The sequence below is a fragment of the Natrix helvetica genome (assembly GCF_964273705.1).
Source record: "Natrix helvetica genome assembly, chromosome: 12".
NCBI classification, from domain to species: domain Eukaryota; kingdom Metazoa; phylum Chordata; class Lepidosauria; order Squamata; family Natricidae; genus Natrix; species Natrix helvetica.
In genome coordinates this window covers 19092973-19117163 of record NC_138556.1, presented here as the reverse complement: position 1 = coordinate 19117163, position 24191 = coordinate 19092973, and the positions used below count along the sequence as shown (strand labels likewise).

The 24191-nt window shown below is 44.1% G+C and overlaps 1 protein-coding gene across 2 annotated transcripts in view; it reads right to left on the bottom strand.

The window, feature by feature from the left end:
* The window catches only part of CSPG4 (chondroitin sulfate proteoglycan 4), a 47736-nt gene that overhangs the window by 5392 nt on the left and 18153 nt on the right, over positions 1 to 24191 (bottom strand). The window contains exons 1-7 of one of the 2 annotated variants that reach the window (XM_081964970.1): positions 13358 to 13467; positions 10094 to 10257; positions 5942 to 9514; positions 4466 to 4945; positions 3146 to 3322; positions 1395 to 1593; positions 292 to 426 (exon numbers count right to left, since the gene is read on the bottom strand). In XM_081964970.1, coding sequence (XP_081821096.1) covers positions 292 to 426; positions 1395 to 1593; positions 3146 to 3322; positions 4466 to 4945; positions 5942 to 9514; positions 10094 to 10257; positions 13358 to 13463 — 4834 coding nt within the window. In that variant the 5' untranslated portion in view covers positions 13464 to 13467. Of the gene's footprint in view, positions 1 to 291; positions 427 to 1394; positions 1594 to 3145; positions 3323 to 4465; positions 4946 to 5941; positions 9515 to 10093; positions 10258 to 13357; positions 13468 to 24191 lie in introns of those variants that run through there. The other variant, XM_081964971.1, reaches the window with a different exon arrangement.

Sequence of the window (24191 nt, the reverse complement as noted above, 5' to 3'; positions counted from 1 at the left end):
TTGTTCCACTGATTAATTGTCCAAACTGTCAGGAAATTTCTTGATATGTATTCCATATACATATCACGCATTGACAACACATGAAAGCACAAGTGACTTTAATGCAGAAGAGAGGAAATTTAGTTCAACAGTAGAGCTGGGGACCTAATGAAGGAGACATCAGGTGACAGGTGCTCCAGGGATGATTTCACAGCAAAGCGGATGACATCATCAGTCCGAACTTGGACTAGACTCACCTTTCACAAAGTGTAATGTTGTCTCTGAAGCAGAAGACCTCGGTAGATATCTTACCTGGGCACACCATCAGATCTTGCTTATTTTCCAGAATGATGACAAGTTTCTTTTGGGCTTTCACAGCAAAAAAGTGTCCTGGAGACATGTTCTCACCATCAGATAGATCAAAGGAAAACCCTCCCTCCAGATGTCCTGGAGATAAACAACCAAAAACAAGCTTAGAACACAAGGACACATGATGTGGTCATTCATACCCTAACTTCTTGACCGCTGCTCCTTTTGGATATTGGATACTGCAGTGGGGCCTGTAGAAAAATGTTGATATGCATTTTCTACTTCTGGTAAGGCTCATTCTGCTTATGCCCTTCTGTTGGGATACGCCAGTGTGTTGCTTATTTTTCTTTTTCATTCAATGTTCACCAACCATTTTTTTTAATGGCCATCTGTTCACTCAAACTTTCTGCTGTTTAATCTGCACTTGTATTGTTGATGTTTAATCAATTGTTCTGCCCTTGCAAAAGTTAGGATTTCATATCTTGTCTTGACCACATAGAAAGTCGCACTCCCTGCTTGAATTTACTGGGGAAGTAAGCATAATGCATGTTTGGGATTGTGCAAGCTCCCCTTGGACAGATTCATTCAATGGTGACCTTGGGCTGGGCTGCAAATTAAGGATTTAAAAGTATGTCTTAGCAGGTGGAAAGACCTGGCTAATCTTGCGTAGGCTTGGCAACTAAGTAAGGTTGACCTTGGGTAGGACTGAGATGGGAGATTAACCACAGGCTAGCTTGGAAATTTGAAGACCTTCTAGGAGAAGGCCAAGAGAATCCAACTATGTCCTGATTGCTCTTTGACGCTACTAAGAACTCAACTGAATTCAGAAGTGATTTCATGTTGGAGGGACTCTGCTTTTAGATAACTTTCGTGAATTCGAGTCATAGGGAGTTGAGAAATATTTCTTTCATCTCATGTCATGGTTTGGAGAAAGATCTCAAGTACAATCTTGGCATTTGGGGGGAAGACTGGGGAGACCCATATCTGAAACTTTGAAGAGCAGACAAAGCTGAAGTACTTAATCCAACCATCTGACTTGGCAGAGTTTTGTCTACTTTGTCATCTCTGAACCCAAACCTCCTGCTCTCCTCCATTCTGGTACGGACCTTCATGGATGAACTGAACAAGATGGCTATTTATCTGGGCCTGGGTGAACCGCTGGATTGGACTGTCAGGTGATGATTTCAACACCACCTTCCCGTTGACTGGGGTCCTGATGGAATAGATGATTTCTTCTAGAGGGGTGTCTTCATCTTCACTTTGGAGAATCTCTGGGGTAATCTCGGCAATGCCCCCTTCTTCAATCTGGCAGGAAAGATGGAGAAAACCACTAGAGTCAGTCACCAACACAGCTTTGAGTCTGAATATGATACAGATGAAATTAAAAAATGCTTCGGTTGAGGAGAACGCAGAAATCTCCACCTCTGACCCTGAAAACTCATTTAGAGCTTGTTTGTTTCAATTTGTTTTGGTCGCTGGCATTAAGCAAGAATCGTGTCAGGAATAAATCCTGAGTTGCTACAAGTCCTTGAAAGCAAAACAATAAAAAAAAAGAATCCCAGAAAAATTCTGGCCCCTGAAAGATCCTGTTGAGCATCTGGTCAACAATGAGATCATTCGGTCACTTTGGATTTAGTCTCTCTTAATAACATCTTCCCCCTCAGTTTTTTCCTCCACAACAGCCTATTTCTCAAAATAAAACTAAACAACAATAACAAAAAAACCCTCCATGTGGAAATTGTCCTCCTTCCTCTGGCATAAGGTCCAGCGTCATCTTTTGTGCTGACCCAATGGACATGTTCTTCAGGAGATAGCCTTTGACACCACTTACCCTCATCTGCTGGAGAAGGAGAAACAGAACTCCATCTTTCCTGGAAATGGTTCTCTGGAATTCTGCAGATTTGGTATTTTTAAAATTCTTTGGGGGATTAATTTTGGAATCCGTTTAGAGCAGAACTGACTGAAGGGATTTGGCGGTCATAAATGTCTAGGGACTCTGCTGGCAGCCTTCACTTGCAAGCATTATTCTTTGTTTGGATTAGCACAAAACTCCTTGCTAAGTCATCACAACACAAGGCAGTCAGTTCTTTTATTAATCCCAGAAGGAAGGATGAGAACTAGAGGATTAAAACTGGAAGGGAAGAAATTCCTAATGGTAGGATTGAACTGGCTGCAAAACATGAATTCCGCTTCAGGAGAGACCTTGGATGGTCCTCTGTCAGAGATAAACTAGAGCAGGGTTTCCCAACTTTTAAGATTGGACCTCTTAATAAATAACAATTCCCAGAACCCCTGATCAAGAAAGCAAATCCACAGGGATCCAAAACTCCCTGCTTTTGAGTGGATGTTTTCCTTTTTCCTCTTGTATATTAAAAAAATAATAATCTTGGCCACAACTTCTCTTGCAAGTTGGGAATTGTTGCATAGGTTTCTACTGCCATCTTGCGACCAACTTCTTACACTGCCAGGCAAACGATGGCAAAAAGAATGACATGGTTTTTGGGCACTCCCTTCCAGGGAATGTTGGCTCACTTAACAACTGCTTTGATTAGTAGTGGATGTTCTGTTCCCAATTGCGGTTGTACAGTGAGGACCTTACAAGGCTGAAAGAAATTCAGTCTCGGCAAAATGATCCCTGTGTTGGGTCACAAAAAGCTGGAAGTAACTCAACAAGTGAAAAACAGCCACAATAAATATATATTTTAGGCTACGCCTGTTGGTTAGGCCAAGAGTGTGCCATGGGTGTCTCCGTGACCATCTGAAGCTTCTACTTAATAGCTATAATTAGAATAACATTTCTGGGGACAACCCATTGAGATGACTTCAACATTCCATCCAGCATTCGTGAAGTAAATACCTGCAGTTCTGTGTTGACCATTAGCACAGGTGCTTCATCGTTGACTGGAGAGATGCTAATGGAAATGGTCTTGGGTTGACTCTGTTGATTGACTTCAGAAACATTGGCAATGACTGTGAACCTGTCAGTCAAGGACTCACTTCCATCATGTGCATACTTGATGAGCTGATTCTCTACCTAAATGCAAGGAGGACATTATGATAAGATTCCTGGCTCAAATTCTGCTCCTTTCATATTTATTCCAGAAGCGCTATGGAGAAATTAAATTTCAATTAAACTGGGGTGGCTCTCAGTCAAATCTGAAAGTTGAGTCAACCAAGATGTTTGAGCAAACAAATATTCCTTGATGCCTAAATGTCACAGCATATACAGATATAGAAAGATTAGTCAGTGCCGTGGAGGACTGGGAAATCTAGAAACCCAGAGATGCGGCCTATTAGATGGACAATATTGAGTATCTACTCTTTGAACTAATAGACAAATGTTTAATTTGGTAGTTCTGTTTGCATAACCTGTTTAACAGATCGTGTTGAGTCAAGAGGAAAACGGGACTAGTTAGCCCAGCCAGTTAATCCTAAAGAGATTAGACATGATCCCAAATAGTCTAGGGAGATGATATGACAAAATGAGGAACATAAGGCAACTTTTGATATACCTAAGACTGCATCCTGCAAAGGTGTATGTCCATATAATGGATTCCATACAATGGATGACTATCAGGTATGTAATTCATGTTTCCTCTATAGCAGGGGTGAAATTCAGCCGGTTCTGACAGGTTGTGGAGAACCGGTAGCAGGGATTTTGAGTAGTTCGGCGAAATGGAAAATGACCCCAGAGTGGGGAAGGAATGGAGATTTTGCAATATCCTTTCCCTGCCACGCCCACCAAGCCACGCCCACAGAACCGGTAGTAAAAAAAATTGAATTTCACCACTGCTCTATAGGTGTCCGTATGATTGGACAAAAAAATCACAGCCCCTGTTTTAAATTAAAATGCCCTTTCATTTTCCCAATGGAGGTAGTTTTCCTTTGCATACAAATATAGAATTGCAGACCTGCAGATTGGAGAACTATGGGTACTTCTTGATTTATGACAGTATTGGAGCCTGCCCATTATAGACGTAAATTATGAGGGTCGTAAAGACCTAGAGAATTAGTTTTCATCCATTCAACCTGAGCTTCTCAAACGTGATAGTAAATCCTGCATTATTTCTAAGCCAGCAGAGATATTTCCAGAGGCCTGGAATGAATGAACACGTACGTCTATTTATTTCAAATAAAAAAAAAATAATAACTTGGAAGAGATTGTGTTGCTTCCTACCTCATACCAAGAGAAAACATTTAAGCTGCCCTCTTCAGGTCTTTCCATATTCCGGAAGGTGCCATGCTCTGGTATCTCAACAACCACAAATTCTACATCGAAAGACGAGGAGTAAGTGCTGGGAATATTCAGGATGTCCATGGAAAGCACTTGGCTGTGGCCTTCGGTCACTGTGAAGTTGTGGACCTCCAGAGGAACTGAAATGGGGAGAATCTCCAGGTCCACCACGATGCCTTTCAGAGGATCCACGCCATCAGCGGTAACATCAACCAGGAACTGATCCCTCTGAATCTCCGGGCTGGAATGGAGGAAGAGGACTTTGCCTTCATTTACATCTTCCTGGGTGAAGGTCTGGATGGGATCCAGGCTTGGAGGCTCATCTGAAGCATGGTTTTGAGACAAAGCCACCAGAAACCCTGAGTTGGGAGAGTTGAGGATTGTATAGATGATGTTTTGGGGTTCAATTTCATCATGCTCAACCTGCAAATTGGATGAAGAAGGAAACGTTTGGTTCACACCGGTCACATTTGATGGTGGTTTGCTTTCTTGAGAACAAGGGTGATTCATGAATGGAACCAGTTCCTCTCATGGTAAGGTTAATAATAAGCATCTGGATCTCTTAATGCAATAGAAGTCTGGTGAGCTTAGGTAGGCTACAAGGACTTCTAGCACTTCACATATTACAAGACTGCTATCTAAATTCCCTTAAACAATAAGTCTTAAAGGTAAAGGTTCCTCTCGCGCATATGTGCTAGTCGTTCCCAACTCTAGGGAGCAGTGCTCATCTCCGTTTCAAAGCCGAAGAGCCAGTGCTGTCCGAAGAGGTCTCGGTGGTCATGTGGCTGACATGACTAAACACCGAAGGCGCATGGAACGCTGTTACTTTCCTACCAAAGGTGGTCCCTATCTTTCTACTTGCATTTTTACGTGTTTTCGAACTGCTAGGTTGGCAGAAGCTGGGACAAGACACGGGAGTTCACTCCGTTATGCGGCACTAGGAATTTGAACCGCCGAACTGTCTGATCGACAAGCTCAGCATCTTAGCTACTGAGCCACCGCATCCCTAAACAATAAGTCTTAAAGACCTGTTAATTCATAAATTCACAGAATATTCCTATTCCTCTTGCTTTCTTTTTTTCTTTTTCAGTCTCAAAGGTAGTTTTTCAAAAAGGCAACTGGATTATGCTTTTTCCTTAAGGAAGAAGATGTTTTGCTTCTCATCCAAGAAGCTTCATCAGTTCTGACGGGATGGTGTGGAGGGTGGAAAGATGGAATCCGAGCTGATGAAGCTTCTCGGATAGAAGCGAAACATCTTCTTCCTCAATGAGAAAAACATAGTCCAGTTACCTTTCGAAAAAGCACCTTTGAGATGGCCTGGATGACCTGAGAATTTTCATTGAGGCTTTTTTTTAAGTCTTGAGGGAAGAAAAAGTAAATGTAGAAACAACAACAAAAAATAGGCCAAGTAGAGCTTACCAGCAAGTAGTCATTTTTAATCGCCATTGCTTCTCCTTGGAGCACATGTATCTTCTCGTTGTGGACAAGATTTAGTGGGTCAGGATGGGAATCTGCTAATATGGTAACCTTCAGTGTCTCCTCCACAGACACCTGATTTGCCTCAACAGAAAAATGAATAGCATCCTGGGACTTTCTGCTCCCATTGTGATGGTAAATAATATCACCTGCCAGGAGGTCCTTTTTGGTAAAAGATGATACTTCCTGGCCATCTCGTAGCAACATTCCTGACATGGGTGGGGCCAAGATACGGAAGAGAACGTCTTGGTCGTTCCTGATGTCCATGTTGGTTTCCAACCTGAGGACAGAGGAGTCAATGGCCTCTTGGCTACCTTGGTGGATGACCAAGGCAGTATGGTTGATCTTGAGGTAAGAGTCTGAAGCTTGCACTTCCAGAAGTGTTGTGATCTGGTGAAGACCATCAGAAACCTGGAACTGAATCCAGCCTCGGTCAGCTCCCGAGTGGACAAAGAGGATTTTTTTCTTCCTCAAGTCATCTTGAGTGAAGCGATAGAGCTGGCTGTTTCTATCATCAGCGGCGATGATGCTGCCAAAAAGAATATCTTTCCTTACCAACACTAGCTGAACATCTGAGAAACCTGAATCTTCATCGATGAAGGCTATGTCTTCCGTGGTCATCAGGCGTTGACCATTACGTACCACGTTGAAGACCTTGTTGACCACCTGAACTGGGGTGTGGTCATTGACGGGCTGAATGGAGACCCTGAAGACACCTCTCACCTCCTCAGCCTCTGAGTCAAAGCTTCCTTCCTCCTGCTTGATGGCCACAAATGGGATGTCGTCTTCTAGAGTCTCGGAATCATCATGCTGGTAGAGAAGGCGACCTTGTAGGATGTCTTCATTTGTGAATGTTGTTATCGTCTCCTTCCTGGTTGTCCCAGGCTCAGAGGTTCTCCAGATAAGCTTCCCATGGGTAGGACCATCTATCACCTCATACATGTAATTCACGCTGTTGGCACTCTTGACAAACAAGTAGTCCTTGGTAATGATGGCCTGTCCCCCTTCTAAAATGGACAAGAGGACATTGGTCAAGACAGGGGTATCTGGATCTCCCCCTATTTCTATTTTGTAAGAATACACAGGGGAATAATGGGGTTTAGCCATGACCCGGAACTGGAAAACATCTTCAGCTTCCTTGGAGTCTCTAACAGTTGCAATGTAACTCAGTTGTCCTCTCTGTAAATCCTCCTGGGTGAAACTCAAGCCCTCGGCCAGCCTGGTGCCCCGAAGTTCAAGATTTCCCTTTTTGGGTGGCTGAAGGATGACATAGTGGAAAGTCACCTGCTCAGAACCTGCTCCTTCCAAAGCTGCCTCCAGTTCAGCAGATGTGATGTTTTTCTCTTTCTCGTTTTTCATCTGGAGGGGGACCATGGTTTTCATCCTGATGGCAGCCTTCTGGACTCTGATGGGGAAGGTGTTGTTTTTCAGAACCTTCTGGCCTACCTGGATGGTGAACTGCAGCTTCTCCACCGTGTCTTCTTCTCGATGTACATTGTCGGTGCTAGCATACTGGATGCGTCCTTGGTCAATATCCTGCTGGTAAAAAGATTCCGTTTTCTTCCACTCTCCACTCATCCCTCCTTCCTTCTGGATCTCACCATACTGGAGAGAGGAAGCCAAGTGATACAACACTGGTACTTTTTGCTGGATGGCATTAAGATCTACGGAAAGGTTGGCTTTGGTTATTGGAACATTGTCCCCTTGTAGGACAAAGAGTCCCGTGTTGTTGTGGACCTGGATATCTGGCTCCACTGCATCTATCCTCAAGGTGGCCACTGGGCTCATCACCATGCCATCGTTCACTTGGAGGGTAAGGGTGGATACAGGCCCATCTTGATGGACATAGACCACCTGGCCTGCTTCCAGATCTCTGCAGGAAAACTCTTCAATCGGGACTCCAGGATGGAAGTCGTACTCCAGATATCCTTCTTCCGTTCTCTTCCCACCAAGCACTTGGAACCGCAAGCTGTCACAGGGGGTATCGTCATCATGGGCTTGGAAGATGGCTGGGTTGAGATGTTTGCGTGTGTGTTCCAGGATGACCATGGAGTCTCCATGTGGAAAAACCACCTCAGGAGCATCGTTGACTGGGTTGATCTTGATGGGGAGCAAATATATCTGGCCTTGCCACAAGCACTCTGGAATATCTCCTCTGGCAGTCACGGTGACCTCCAAGAGCAACTGGTCCATGGGGCCCTCAGAACCATCATGGACATACTTGACCTTCCGATTGACAATGTCCAAGAGGGTGAACTTGCCTCTGCTCCTGACTTTGGAGAGGTTTAATTCCAGCTGCCCGTGTCTTGGGTCTGTGGTGACACTGAAGAGAACTTGAGATTGCCTGATGTTTGCATGGTTGAGGTCAATAGTCGGCTGAGTGTGCCACCACTCCAAAAAAGCCGTGCCTCCTTCAGCAACCACCAGGGGACTGACGTGCAATAGTTTGGTGAAGTTGGTGAAGACTGCGGGCAAGCTAGGATCTGAGCGACAGGGCTCCATAACAGGGCCCTGCCAACTGTCCAGAGGAGAGCTCGTGGTGGCCTCATCCTGTTCATAAACGTTATCATAATCTGAGTACTGATCTGGCTTTCCACAGCCAGCACTTACATCTTTAGTGACAAGAGCGTCTCCTAGGCTCATCCTTTCCTCGTTGATCCTCAAGTCCTCTATGCAACCCACAAAGGAATTATTGAAGAGGCTGTTGGCAGGTATAAAGTCCAGTCCACGGTCTTTCATTCTGCCGGCAGCCTTCTCATTCAGACCGCCGAGAAAAAGAGGTCCCTGAAGATCAAAGTAGCCATGGATCCCCTTGCTAGATGTCTGTGAGACATAGTAGTCAACCAGGATCTCAAATTTTCGATTGTCCATGTAGACCTTGACGAAGTGATCCTGCTCGTTGCTGAGGTAGATGTTGTTGTGAAGCAGCACTGGGCCATTCCCTTTCTCCACCACACCTCTTAAGTGTCCATCAAAGATCTCCAGGTAGAAGAAATCCTTTCCCAGCCCCGATTGGTAAAACAGAGGGGCCTGTTTGGCACTTGTGGTGATCACAAACTCTATGCTTCCTTCGTTTCTTGCATCCCAACCAGGAAATGTGATGTAAGAGTTTGATCCTAGGAAGCCCAAAGGAACCTCGGGGCCAGCAGAGAATTCTTCACTGCATCCCTCACGGATGCCATGAGTTGCTTTGACGCCAGTGCCAGTTGCCAGTGCAGAGAGAACATCATGATCGTTAAATGTCAGAGTGTGGAGACAGCCCCGGAATGACAAAGTCACTCCAGTGAGGTATGGCAATTCCAGATTTCCTGTACCGGCCACATAGAGCCCATAATCAATGTCCAATTCTTGAAGAGGCTCTGGGATTTCTGTGGAGGCATTAAAGAGCCCATCCACAATCAAGATCATCTTGCCATCCGTCACCAAAAGATCAACATCGTGAGTCGCAAGGTTGTTGAGTTGTAGTTCTGCTGGGGACCTGACAGACAGTTCTCCCGAGCCCAGGTCCATTCTGGCCTGCACAAAGAGAAGACAAAAGGCATCAGAAACACATTGGACAGCCAGCTAGCTTCCATCTTCTGAAGGATGGGGAGAACTTGGCTTTCGCTAGCCGCCATGATGGGGGAAGTGAAGAGAGGATGACTTCACTTTTGCAGATGGCACAAACCGAGAAGGAACAGTCTTTTTTCCAAGCTCCTTTCTGCATCAAATGTACACCATTCCTTTTCAAACAAACAAGGAAAAACAATATTCTCCTTCTGGCATTCAACATTTAGACATACCCCCTCCATCCCCAGGAAGTAAAGCTCTCTTGTTCCTCCAGCTTAATTCTTAATTAATCACAGGCTTTTCTGCAGTCCATAATTGCAAGCTTGTTCCCAAAGGCTTCTATTCCCGCCCTTCCCCTACTTTTTTTAGCTCCAAGCAATGGGAAATAGCAATAGGGTAGATATAGGTATATGGTCTCTCCTACCTTGAGCAGGAGGTTGGACTAGAAGCCCTCCAAGGTCCCTCCCAACCTATTCTTCTATGTTCTGTGTTCTAAACATTCCTTTTACCTCCTCCCTCCCCAAGCCAGGGAAATATTTTGCTGACCTGTAGGACCCCAGCACGGAGCTCTAGAAGAAGGTAGTCCTTTTGTCCAGCAGCCAAGAAGAGAAGGGCGCCGTGATAGCTGGTGAGAAACTGGATGTGAAGATGGACGGTGCTGTAGGTGTGGACCAAGGGGACCTCCACATGGTCACCTCCAAAAAAAGACACTGAAAAAGAAGCAACGTTGAGAGAGATGTTCTTCACCCTCAACAATTTCTTGCAAAAAACAACTACAGCAGATGGATTGGACAAATCATTTTTTGGGTAAAGCCCAGCGAGGCACTTGAGAATATTTCCTGGAAATGCAACGGGAGAACTGATTTTGCAAAGTGATTGGCTGGAGGGAAATCAAGAGGACCTCCAAGAGGTAAAGCTTGCAGTACCAATCACAGACATTAGATGGTGAGATAACTCCACATCACCCTTTGAAGACCAGTTTCTTGAACACTCAACCATCTCAACTCCAAATGTAGGTTAGCTACTGATGAAACCTATTTATTAGTTGATCGGATTTACAGTTTACAAAACCCAGCTCTTGCTTAATTTGTGACAGAGCTCAGTTTTCAAGGCCTGAAAAGAAGGAATAGATGCAACATCATCATCCAAGGAAGGCATTGCAAGTTGAGTAACACTAACCAGAGAATCCCCACACATGGTGCATTTGGGCGGAAGGGAGGAAATGCTTTTGTCTGAAGGCCATATTACTTGGATTAAAAACAGTCTGGGAGATGGACCAAAAAAATAATAATAATCTATCAAATGGGAAAGTTACATGCTTAGAAAAGTGGCGTGCTTTCTTCAGAACTTGTCCCTGAAAAGAGTGGATCTTGAAAGCTTTGTTATCACCAGCATCGGTCCGTGGGAGTAGTGGGTCTGTCTGTTCTTCTAGCAGGATGACAAATCACAGAACCCCAAAGTTGGAAGAAATCTTGGAGTTCTATTAGTCCGTTCTGACAGGACTCCGCAGATTGTCCCAGACCAGTATTTCTCAATCTTGGCAACTTAAAAACGTCTGGACTTCGGGTCACAGAATTCTCCAGCCAGTTTTCTAGGAGTTGAAGTCTACACATCTTGAAGTTGCTGAGGTTGAGAAACATTGTCCCAGACAATGGACTATCCAAGCTTGGTTGAAAACTTCAAGCGATGGAATCTCCACAATGGCAGGAGGCAAAGGATGTCGCCCACACCAGCCTGAGGAAAGGTCATCTAGCCCCCTCCCCAATTAACTACTCCCTGTCCACTAATGCCCAGCTAGTTTCTCTGAAGAAGAGAACAGCTTTATGTTTCCTCTTTCTGCAAGATTCCCAACAGATTCAGAGAACAGATTCGCAGGGGAGAAGGGACCGATTGCAAAGGCAGCAATTCATTTCAAGAGTGGGTGTGCTAACTGTACAGCTTCTTGGTCAGATTCCAGGCAGAAGGGGGACAAATGACCAATTTCCTAAAAAAAACCCTGTTCCTTCTATTTAAGGATCGTAGAAGAAATTAATTCTATTTACATCGGATGCTGCAGCTTTACTCAAACATACATTTTAGTGCCAATATTGTGACATGAAACGCAATTAGCTTTGGGAAGCTGCACTTTTCTCAATTGTGTATTCTAATTGCCCGACATTAAAGAATGTGCAGATTTTGCATGACTGGGGAATTCTGGGAGTTGAAGTCTATTTATCTTAAAGCTGCCAAGATTGAGGGAAGACTGGCCTAGAGTCTATCCACCTTTAGCCTGTTCAAACAATTCAAAGCTTGTTTGCAAGATATGCACTTGGACAAAACAAACTTCCTCTTCCTCCCCTCTCCTTTCTGCAAATTCCACTCCCTTCTAGAACTGATTATGTTCTGTAGATTATGTTCTGTAGTCTGCAAGAAAACAACCATGCCTTTCTCTTTCCCCCTTTCCCCTTCCCTTCCCTTCCTTCTTCCTCTTCCCCTTCTCTCTCTTCTCCTCCAATGGTGGGATTCATTTTTTTTTACTACCAGTACTGTGGGCGTGGCTTGGTGGGCGTGGCATGGCTTGGTGGGCATGGCAGGGGAAGGTTGCTGCAAAATCCCCATTTCCTCCCGATTATCTGGGACTCAGGAGGCAGGGAATATATGGGGGCGGGGCCAGCCAGAGGTGGTATTTGCTGGTTCTCCGAACTACTCAAAATTTCTGCTCCGGTTCTCCAGAACTGGTCAGAACCTGCTGAATCTCACCTCTCTTCTCCTCCTCCCTTCTGATCAAGATGACCTCAGAATTCCATGCCATTCTCTTTGCTCCCATTGCCTTGTGCAATCTTTTCATCTAGAAAGCAGGGAGACTTTAAGATCTGGTGGAACCTTGTCCTCATTTTCAAATCCTCTAAGGACTATGAATGTCACCAGGCCATGGGACTTCTTGCCCAGCCTGAAGACTGACACTTGGCCTCAGCGTCTGGAGTCCCAAACACATCCAGCCCTTTGGAAAAACGGAGGGATTAGTTTCCTTTTTTATCTGTAGAGGACGCTGAAGGTCAGCCTCCCATTATAAACCTCCTGCTTCCCTTTGGTGAAAAGGCAGCTGCTACCCTATTAGACTCAAAAGAAATTGCATCTCCCAAAGAAACAGAACCCACCTAAAGCAAGGAGCACATTGCTTTTTCTTAGCATTACATCTTAAAAAAAAAACACAATTGGAACCCTGCGTTTTAAAAATTCGGTAAGACCATGCCTATCATTTTGCATTAAATTGAAAAGAAGTGTCTTCCAGCATGTTAACAGGAAAATTATACTTAGTGTTACATGTTGGTTTTCTATGTTTAATAATTTCCAGGAGTTTCTGAAAACAATTCTATTGGCCCTCCAGTAATTATTTCTGTTGAGTAGTTTGACATTTCGGTCTCATTCCAGGTTTTAATTAAGGCATATCTTCATTTCCGAGAATTGCATCTTTCATTTTAAGAAAATAGAATACCACTTTTATCGTTTGCCTGTCCTCTTCACAACCCCAGGAACAAGTAGAATTTGAGAAGAACGCTACATTTAAAAAGCCATTTTAAAAATGTATAAGAGACAGTGGAAGCAAATGATTTCTCCTTTAATAAATGCTCATTGTCTGCATTTCCCACTCTGGCATAAAGCTGACAAGCTCATTTATTGATTTCCAGCATGTATTAGAGGAAGCACTACACACTAAGCTATGAAATGGATGCGGGGAAATTTGAAACCATTATATCTATTTGTACTGACTTCATATCAGATCGGATGCAAACTGCGTATATCAAATGCCCGATAAAAATTATAACTCACTAGAAACCCAGCCAAGAGCTGTCGTTTGCAGTTCACGTTTTTTCCAAGTTGGCTGGCAAGCCAAGAAGATCCATTTTTTCTCATTCATCTTCATGATGGATACCATAATAGTAATCACTCTAACCCTGACCATAAATCAGACTGAGATGGAGCCTTGCCAGAATGTCTCCACGGACCTTCTTCACATCAACCCTTTTCAAACATTGCTTAACAAGTATCTATGGAGCTTCATATTCATCCAGTTCATGGGTGTCTCAAAGGCGTTTTTTCAAAAGGCAACTGGACTTCCTTAGTTTTGGCTAGAAGACGTTGAAGACTTGAAGATGTAGTTGCTTCAGAAGTTTATTGGATGAGAAGAGAAACGTCTTCAAGCAAAAATGAAGAAAGCCCAATTGACTTTTGAAAAAGCACCGTTGTGACACTGCTTGACAAGTGGAAGCAAAACACAGAGTAGGATATGTTCTAGTGGTTTTTCTTCTTCTTCTATGTTCTTTCTGGATGGGTTTCTATCAACATTGAACTAGATAAAGGGGGTTTATTCATACAACATGTGGAATTACCTAACCAAACCAGTTGGTTTACATGACATGCTAAATTACAGTTTGCCTCCTTCTCCTATCAATTACCCAAGATTAATGATAGCTAATCCTAAAATCCTAACTGACTCTCATTTGGAAGGACAGATACTGAAGCTGAAGCTCAAATATTCTGGCCATCAAATGAGAAGAGAGGACTCCTTGGAAAAGACCTTGATGTTGGGAAAGATGGAAGGCAAAAGGAGAAGGTGACCACGGAGGAAGAGATGGTTAGACAGTATCATTGCGCAATGAACATCACTTTGAGCAAACTCTGGGAGGCAGTGAGGGACAGGGGGACCTGGCGTGTTTTGGTCCATGGGGTCACGAAGAGTTGGACATGACTAAGCAACTGAACAGCAACAACAAAGCTAACTAAGATTGGCATGTCTAGTTAGATATTTCATGACCTGATCAATTGATTTGTTATGAGATCAGCGGTTTTGTGTCTCATATACCCAATCAGATCACAAATTATTTGCACTCGTCTTCCACATTTCCAGAAAATTGTCCAACCTTGGAGATACTAGAATGTGGATCTTAGACCACTTTTTCCTGAAAATGAGCCTCATCAATGATTTCAGGGAGTGATAACTAGTGTTTTTAGGGCTGTTGTGTGGTTCTTTTCCCACCCAGGCTCCAAATTACTAGCTCCCCAAGTGCAATTAGTTCTTATTCCCAGCTTCAAACCTCTGTTACATCCTTCTGCTTCATCAGAGCATATGATGAATATTGGCAGGGCAATCAGACAGAAGAAACCATGCAATGTTTTCCAAATTCCCAATTTGCACAAACAATAGTGACAATGCCATAGCTTTCCCCCACAATCCTTCTCCTGTGATGGTGTTTCTCAACCTTGGCAGCTTGAATATGAGTGGACTTCAATTCCCAGAATTCCTCAGCCATCACAGGTAGACTGGAGACTTCTGGAAGTTGAAGTCCATCCACCTTCAAAGTTGAGAAACACTGTCTTAGAATTTATTCTCTACATCATCATTGGTTGGACATCCAAAAATGAATTCCAATGCATATGTTTGCCTTCCCAATATACAAGACCCAGATTGTCATTTCTCTAAAGAAGAACTCAAGGCAGGACTGTCCCTCCTCTCTGGTCCCCAGACCATCTCATTTTAAAAATAGTTTAGAAATTCCATTTCCCCTATTACATCAACTCATCTTCTACAGCATCTCTTGACTTGCAAATAGGTCAACACTGCCACCCCCACAGATAGATATGGTCCATGACCCTTCAACATCAGCTCTTCCTTGCTTTTCAAAACTTCACTCTGTTGTATTTCCAGAACGAAGATTTGCATCTCAAAACCCAAGAAAGATGGAGGAGAGGTGGATGAAGAGAAGGAATCTTGCAAGAGACGGAGAGACTCGTGCAGGATTCTTGTGTATTTGATTGCTATTGTGTGTTGTTTTGTCTCCAAACAATGAACAGTCAGTGCCAGCATGAACTTCATTTGTACTCTTAGAAGTGGCTCATCCAAAAAAGAGCGAGCGAGCAAAGAGGAACTCCTGAGTCTAGGAACAAAGAAATTTAATCCTTTGAAATAGTTTTTAAGCCACCCCGCTAAAGTCAGTGGCTCCCTATACACAGCAAATGTAGATCAGGACAGCAGAAAATAGAGAGAGAGAGAGAGAGAGAGAGAGAGAGAGAGAGAGAGAGAGAGAGAGAGAGAGAGAGAGAGAGAGAGAGTTTTACTTGAAAGGCAACAGAGAGGATGCGTTGGCTTACTTTTATACTATTAATTGTGAATTAATTTGATTAATGAATTATGCATTAATTGCCTAACAGTCCATAGCAGATCTAGTCATTTCCTACCTTAATTCTTAGTCATCGTTTCCTGTAGCACGAGGTCGGTGAGGTGGTATTATCCAACTGCTTTGAACTAAAATTCCAAAATTATTTAAAAAACAAAAAAACAAAAATATTAAATAATCAAAAAGGATCTCTTGTCGCTGTTTCCAAAAGAAACATAGCCACCTTTAAGACAGGCTGCATAAATATTATTTCTGCTATCCCAACAGATACATAAATGGATGGAGAGCAATGCCACAGGAGAAGTTAAGATAGCTATCTGGACCATGTTGCTGTTCAGCAGTGAAGGAACTGGGACCAAGTTACGGAATCCAGTCGGGATCTTTGAATAGAATGGAATGTAACGGAATAGAATAGAAATGAGAATGTAATGGAATAGAGTAGAATAGAATAGAAATGAGAATGGAATGGAATAGAATAGGATAGAACAGAATTGAATTCTTAATTGGCCAAGTGTGATTGGACACACAAGGAATTTGTCTTTGGTGCAGATGCTCTCAGTGTACATAAGGAGAATAAAAATACATTCATCAAGAATCCTAAGGTACAGCACTTAATGATAGCTATAGGGTACAAATAAACAATCAGGAAACAATATAAATCGTATAGGTTACAAGCAACAAAGTTACACCCTGCAGTCATAAGTTGGAAGAGATGGGTGATAAGAATGATGAGAAGACTAATAGTAATAGTAATGCAGCCTTAGTGAATAGTTTGACAGTGGTGAGGGAATTATTGGTTTAGCAGAGTGATGGCGTTCGGGAAAAAAACGTTCTTGTGTCTAGTTGTCTTGGTGTGCAGTGCCCTATAGCGTCATTTTGAGGGTAGGAGTTGAAACAATTTATGTCCAGGATGCGAGGGGTCTGTAGATATTTTCTCGGCCCTCTTTTTGATTCATGCAGTGTGCAGGTCCTCAATGGAAGGCAGGTTGGCAGAATCTGCTTGAAGAATTGGTGGAATTTTGCAGGGGTCTCGGATGGAGTCAAATCTTCAACTCAGCTTGAGGGGTTGGCCCATCCATGGGAAAAGAGCTTTTCTGTAGAAAGGCGCAGGGTGTTTTAACAGGGAGGTTCCAGCCGATAAGAAGAAGAATGACCAGGCATTTGATGAAAAAAACCCAGAGGAGCTTGTGTTGCATGTGTGTGTTTGTGTGTGTGTGAGAGAAAACGAAGATGGCAGGTGTTCCAGAGGAAATCAATGGCGTGTGCAAGATTTTATTAAAAGAATTCTTTAATTACCTATGAGCACACACGGAGTATTTCTCACCCTGAAAGGGACCATCTGTTCTCGTCCGTTTCTGGCTGTAACCGCACTGTTTTCTTAAGGCAGAAAAACACGTCGGGGAATGGACCTCCTTGCTGGGCCGAACAGCCGGGGCCTTGTCTGCTTGTGTTTGTGGAACGTGTTGGGAGCTAAGCCACCCTGCGATTTCCTGAGGCCGAAGGCAAAACTGAAAGCTGCTTTCAGAGAAGATGAGAGAGGCAGCTTCTCTTCTCTTCTCTTCTCTTCTCTTCTCTTCTCTTCTCTTCTCTTCTCTTCTCTCCTCTCCTCTCCTCTCCTCTTCCCTTCTCTCTTCCTCTCCTCTTCCCTTCTCTCTTCTCCCTTCCTTCCTTCCCTTCTCTCATCTCTCTTCTCCCTCCCTCCCTTCCCTTCTCTTGTCTCTCCTCTCTCTTCCTTCTTTCCTTCCTCCCTTCCCTTCTCTTATCTCTCCTCTCTTCTCCCCCTCCCTCCCTTCCTTGCCTTCTCTCATCTCTCTTCTCCCTTCCTTTCCTTCCTTCCTTCCCTTCTCTTGTCTCTCCTCTCTCCTTCCTTCCTTCCTTCCTTCCTTCCTTCCTTCCTTCCTTCCTTCCTTCCTTCCTTCTTCCTTCCTTCCTTCCTCCCTTCCCTTCTCTCAACTAATTGAATGAAAAAGCAGGCAAAGTGTGCTTATTCCCATGGAGCTGCAATCGTCCAAGAGGCCCCACATTCTCGAGTCAGGCCGTCCCTGCAGCATCTTTGTCGTCCACCCCCAAACCTCCACCCTGGAATCCAACCTGGGGTCCCTCCCAGGTCTTTCTGTGTGGAGAAGGGCTGTCCTTCAAGAAGATCCACCTTTTTGAAAGCTTCTAGCTCCCCTTGCCAGTTGCACTAGGAAAAAAAGGAGGACAGCAAAAACAGGACCCATTTCGGAGCAGGTGCTCAAAGGTTTCTTCCCAATTTTTACTTTGGGGAAGAAAGAATGCCTGCCATTATAGGCAGACAAAGGAGCATCCTGAAATTGTGGAACTCAATGTTTTCTTTTAGGAAAGCCAAGCTGGAATTCTCAGAGGAAAACTGGATGGAGGAAAGGAGAGGAATAACCGCATTCCTGAGCACATCTGGCTTGACGGAGTCCATGATTCTGTGACTTGTATGCTTATTTGTACGATTCTTACAGGATGAGAAAAGTTAAAGCAGGAAGAGCAGAAATAGGTTGGAAGGAACCCAACAAATCATTCTTAGTTTTCATAGGTCCTATGAAATGGGGGGCTTTGCATTTCCAGGGAAGAGGGGCATTCAAGGATTGCACCCCCAGCCAGCCTTGTTTTGCGGCTGTCCTTTTAAGGGGTTCCAGACCCTCCCACACACCTTATTCCATGCATCATTGGAAGCAGAGTTTGGGATCGAAGGAGGACCTTGGAAGGTAGAAACAAACTTTGTGTACTCCAAGCCAGCTGTGCACGGGGCCAATTTTTTCTGAAAGGCAGGCCCAGATGGATGGAAGAGAGCCCCAGCTTTCCCATTTTTTTGCAGTGGTGGGGCGTGACACCGGAGAGCAGAGAACAAGAAGAAGTGGGCTAATGCAGACAAATCATCTTGCATTTCTCTCTCCAAGATCTGCCCCATCCATCAGATGAGTTTCAGAAATGGGCCAACCATTGAGCAAGGAGATTGGGAAAAATTGCCACTCCACCTGTTCTCCAAGGATCTGCAGCCTTCTTGGCTTCTGACCCTTCCACTCTAAGCAAGACCACCTTGAAGGATCTCTTCCCAGAATCTTATTCATGAGTGATATTCCTAGGGATGATCACTCATCAGCGATGGTTGAAAGATTTCTCCTGGATCTGGAGACCTTCAGAGATTCATCTATGTGGTTGTTTTGCCCACAAATTTGGGTGGAGAATTCTGAAAGACCATTTGTGGGCAAGCTGAAATCTAGAGACCGGAAAGGGTGGTGGCACCCACCTTCAGGTAGACAGAAGAGGCTCTGAGACCCTCCTTTTTTCCAGATCTCCGGTTCCGCTTCAGTACAAACATGTCTTCTTTAGAGGAACGCATTCCCCTCCCACTTTCTACACATGCAAAAAGACTCAATTATATATAAACCCACCAGGGACCACTCTGAGGCTCCCACAGCTGCAACATTTGAAAAAGGAGGCTTTTCATTCCCTGCTTTTAGCTTCCATTTACTCTGCCGCAGAAAAGTATGGACTTAAGAAAGGAGAAGCTTGTTTAAAATGTGTAATATTAAGGCGTTTTAAATGGCAACCCCCGACTAGTATAAACAGCCTTGACTGGGCCTGTCTTCCAAAATGCAAGTTTATCATGAACGTTTGCAGTCAACAGAGTTTTTCAAACCTCTGGAAGAGAAAGTGTGGATCAAAAATCTCCATCCATTACGCCTTTGTTATCTTTTTCTTCATTTTGCAAATTTATTTTTATTTATTTATTTATTTAAACGATGTTTAAAGATGTATGGATATCAATAGAGGTGATAGAGAGCTATCAGATAGCTAGTTAGCTAGATGATAGATAGATAGATAGATAGATAGATAGATATAGAGATAGATAGATACAGTAGATAGATAGATACAGTAGATAGATAGATAGGTAGGTAAGTAGATAGATAGATACAGTAGATAGATATAGATAAATAGATAGATAGATAGATAAATAGATAGATAGGTAGGTAGATAGGTAGGTAGGTAAATAGGTAGGTAGATCAGTCAATCGATCGATTGATCGATCTATAGATAGATAGATCTATAGATAGATAGATAGATAATGATAGATAGATAGAGATATAGACTGATTAAACTGGTCAGTCCTAGAGGAGATCAACCCCGACTGCTCTTTAGAAGGCCAGATCCTGAAGAGGAAACTCAAAGACTTTGGCCACCTAATGAGAAGGAAGAAAGACTCCCTGGAGAAGAGCCTCATGCTTGGAAGGATGGAGGGCAAAAGCAGAAGGGGACGGCAGAGAAGGAGGTGGCTGGATGGAGTCACCGAAGCAGCCGGCGTGAGCTTAAATGGACTCCAGAGGATGGTAGAGGGCAAGAAGGCCTGGAGGAATGTGGTCCATGGAGTCGCGATGGGTTGATCACGACTTCGCAACTGACAACAATATAGATAGATATGTAGGTAGATAAATAGGTAGATAGATAGATGGATCGATTGATAGATTTAGATGATTCAGGTGTGGATATGTAGATTAGGATTCAGCTACATATATATTTAGAGAGATAGATATACCTATACACTACACATTTACACACAACCACCTCCACACAGTATTTCAAATCCATCCTGCCAGATAACAAGGCTGGCATTCAGAATTATGAAGACTTTTACGGACGCCCTGCAGGAGATCACCGGATGGAGTCCTGCCCCACTAAAAGCTTGGTCAACCCTTGCCAACTGGCCTGTCTTCCTGCACAGAAAGCCCAGCCGATTTGCTCCAAGGGGGGAAAAAAAACCCCCACTCCCTTCCTAACAGCAGGAAGGGGCCAGCCACATCGCCCACTCCCCTTGGCCTTTTCTCCCCTTCTGCTGCAGGACGAACAATTTCCTTCTTTCGCCCCATGTGTAAATAAAACAGTTGCAATAATAATTATAACAAGATCCACTCCGTATGTGTTTCTGACTAACAATAACAGTTTTTTTTTTGTTTTTTTGCTCAGAGCAAAATTTTGATTTGGCAGCTTGGATGAGAGAGACAAAGGCTCCCATTATGGAGAAGGAGACCTCAAGAGGCTTGATTGGAAAAGTCAAGATCCCCCCTCCCCCAAATGGATGGGCTCTGAAGCTCATCTTGTGCTCAATGTGTTGGAAAGAGACTTCGTGGCAGCAGACCAACTAATACTGTGCTAATGTATCAGATCAGATTAACAGAGTTGGAAGGGACCTTTTAGGTCATCTAGTCCAACCCCCAACACAAGCATGAGACCCTAAACCATTTCTGACAGAAGGCAGTCCAGTCTCTTCTTGAAAACCTCCAGTGATGAAGCTCCCACAACTTCCGAAGGCAACTTCTGTTCCATGGGTTGATTGTTCTCACTGTCAGAACATTTCTTCTTATTTCCAGGTTGAATCTCTCCTTGATCAGTTTCCATCCATTGTTCCTTGTCTGGCCTTCGGGTGCCTTGGAGAATAGCTTGACCCCTCCTCTCTGTGGCAGCCCCTCAAATATTGGAAGACTGCTATCATGTCTCCCCTGGTCCTTCTCTTCCCTAGACTAGCCATGCCCAGTTCCTGCAACCGTTCATTGTATGTTTGAGCCTCCAGTCCCCTCATCATCCTGGTTGCTCTTCTCTGGACTCTTTCTAGAGTCTCCACGTCTTTCTTATAGTGTGGTGACCACACTTTTTCCTTCTAATAAGCACTTGCTTTGGGGAAGTCAGAAGAATTGGACGATGGGATCTGAGGTCCCGAACGGAATTTGAACGACTGTGAAAATATAATGGAAAATTTTGGGAAAAGGAAAGTTAAGAAGGTTCATGAACTTCTCCTCAATTACTCAGGATGGAGTTTGTTTAGTGATGGTGAATGATGAAGCATGTTTTCAAGAGAGGAGGAGGAGGGGGAATGGGGTGTGTAGCTGTAAAGATGTCTTTCAGCAATCTCACAAGTTCAAGATGGGTGGGCATCAACTCCCAGAATGCTGCAGCCAGCATGCATGCAACGCCATAACTATTTACATGAAGATGTTAGCACCTCCAAGGGAAACTCCTGAAGAGATGGGTGAGTTTGTCCCAAAAAGGTCTACAGCCTGCCTTGGTTTCCCCCATGGGAATCTTCTTCAATCCTGAAGAAGAGCCCCCCCCCAAAGGGAGTCCCATGTCTGGGCCTTTTGGGGGGAAATGAAACGATGTGGCTGAGAGAACAAGACAGTCACATCTTCCATTGTCCCAAACGAAGTCAGCTCCAAAATCTTGTCCAGAGAAATATGGGGGAAAAAAAATCTCTCTGCAGAAGTTTGAGACCACAGCCAACAAGCTCTCTTTTAGCAACAGAAGAAGACTTGTGCACAGTGGAAAGGCAGATCCTGGCTTGGGCTGATGTCTGTCAAGAGCAGACCACATTCGAGCCAGGAATGGATCTTTAGCATGCTGTCGAGTGGAACAAATGAGGATAAGTTACGTCCCTTCAACGTCTTGGAAAACCTCTCCCCAAACAGTTGGAAACGAAGGCTGAAGCTGCACAAGAAGAGGGAAGCGAAGCCAGAGAGGGGAAGAGACGGAGGTTTTCTTCGTCTAAATGAAGCCTTTGTAGTGTGACTCAGCTGCGCTCATGGTCTAAGGCCCTGCCAGAGCAAATTTGGCTTGGGAAGATGATCACGGCCCCACAGGATGTGGTTTGAAACTTCACCCACTGCTCTTTCCCCCCGTCTCTCCTTCTTTCTATTTTATGGTGTGGACATCCGGACTCCACCCTGACTCCCAGATTTCTCTATCCTGTGGGGAAGCTTCTGCAAAAAAGGCATCTCCAACCTGGATAGCAGATGAGGAATTGCGAAGGTCTACAGCCTCTCTGGCCTAAAACCAATTTGGAGAGGGACCAAGCAAGGTTGGTGGGCTTTCATTTGATGAATTGGACCAGGGGTGAAATTCAGCAGGTCCTGACAGGTTCTGGAGAACCGGTAGCAGAAATTTTGAGTAGTTTGGAGAAACGGGGAAATGCCACCTCTGGCTGGCCCCAGGAGTGGGGAGGGAATGGAGATTTTGCAGTATCCTTTCCCCTGCCATGCCCACCAAGCCACGCCCACAGAATCAGTAGTAAAAAAAATTGAATTTCATCACTGGTCTGCTCCCTTTCACGGAACAGTGGGGAAAAGAATGATTCTGTCAGACAACTAGACCGAGACTAGTTCTAGCTTACTTTATTGATCTCTGCCTATAACACAGGAATCTCCCCACACTGGCAACTTTCGCTTGGGAAAAAGTAGATCAGGCTCAAAGGCATTTAGGGGATCAGACTTTGCCCTACTGTGTTTATGTAAGGAGTCCAAACTAATTCCTCACTTGATCCCTCCACCTGACCTCGAGGACGGCTCTCCAACAGATTCAACGGCACCAGATTCAATTGGGAAGAAAGCAATCAGTAGAGAAATGCAGACATCAATAAGAGGTTGATGTACTTGGGACTTTTGTCTGCTCTTATAATATTCAATCAATGAACATTAATGCTCCAAGTACAACTATCGGTACTTAATTTCTGAAGAGGTAGCCGTATTATCTTTCCTTACGAAGAACAGCCAAGGCCCACTGTATCTGAAAGGGTGACAAATCTTATTATGCACGACTCTCAAGGAAAGCTGCTAATTAGTAGAAGAGAGAGGGGAAGGATGAGTAAATGAGAGCTTAAAAATTAGATTGCTTTTCTGCTGCCTGCTATGTCCAAAGCGTTGGCCAGAATGTTCAATCAAATTTTAGCTGAGTTCTAGAACAAGTAATTGTCCATGCAGGAATGGGGTTTTCATGTGTCAATGAAAGACACCAGTGGTAGGGAACTCTTGAACGTGGGTGCCCAAATATCAAGATGGCGAACTAATGGTGCCATCAAAGATATGGGTCACAGCTACAATGTGGTAAGAAGTCGTGGGGCCAGGATTACATGCCACTGCCATCATACCTTTCTTTGATTCTCTCCCCTCCCTCACCCTGCATTGAGGAAGCAGAAACTCAATGCAGACTCTAGAAAGGGGACAGTTTGGCCAAGAGCTTCACCTGGGGGCCTTTGCCCATCTCTTCCTTCATACAAAACGTAGTGATTTCTGGGAATGACTTTAAGAAACAAAGGGGAGAGAATGCTATCCAGAGAATGATCTGATAAAAGGCAGGGGAGCCCAGAGCTGAATAACAGGAAGTAAAAAAAAAACTTAGAAAGGATCTGTCCTAACCCATCAGGGAATAAAATAAGATGATGGGAGACCTATACTTTCAGACTTGCAAGATTCAGTCAATGTAGCCCTACAATAAAGTAAGATTAGCTCATCGTGTCATGTTTCCAGTCTGGTCTAGTTGAGAGGTTGACCCCAGTCAAGTGGCAGCTTGGAAACAGCACATTGTTAATGTGCATGAATACGGAGAAACAGTAACAGTTCTCCCCCCCAGTTCCTTGCAAGATGTTGACCCCAAATGGTCACCTCAGCAATGTAGATTTGGGCCATGGAAAGCCACACAAAAAGGAAGTT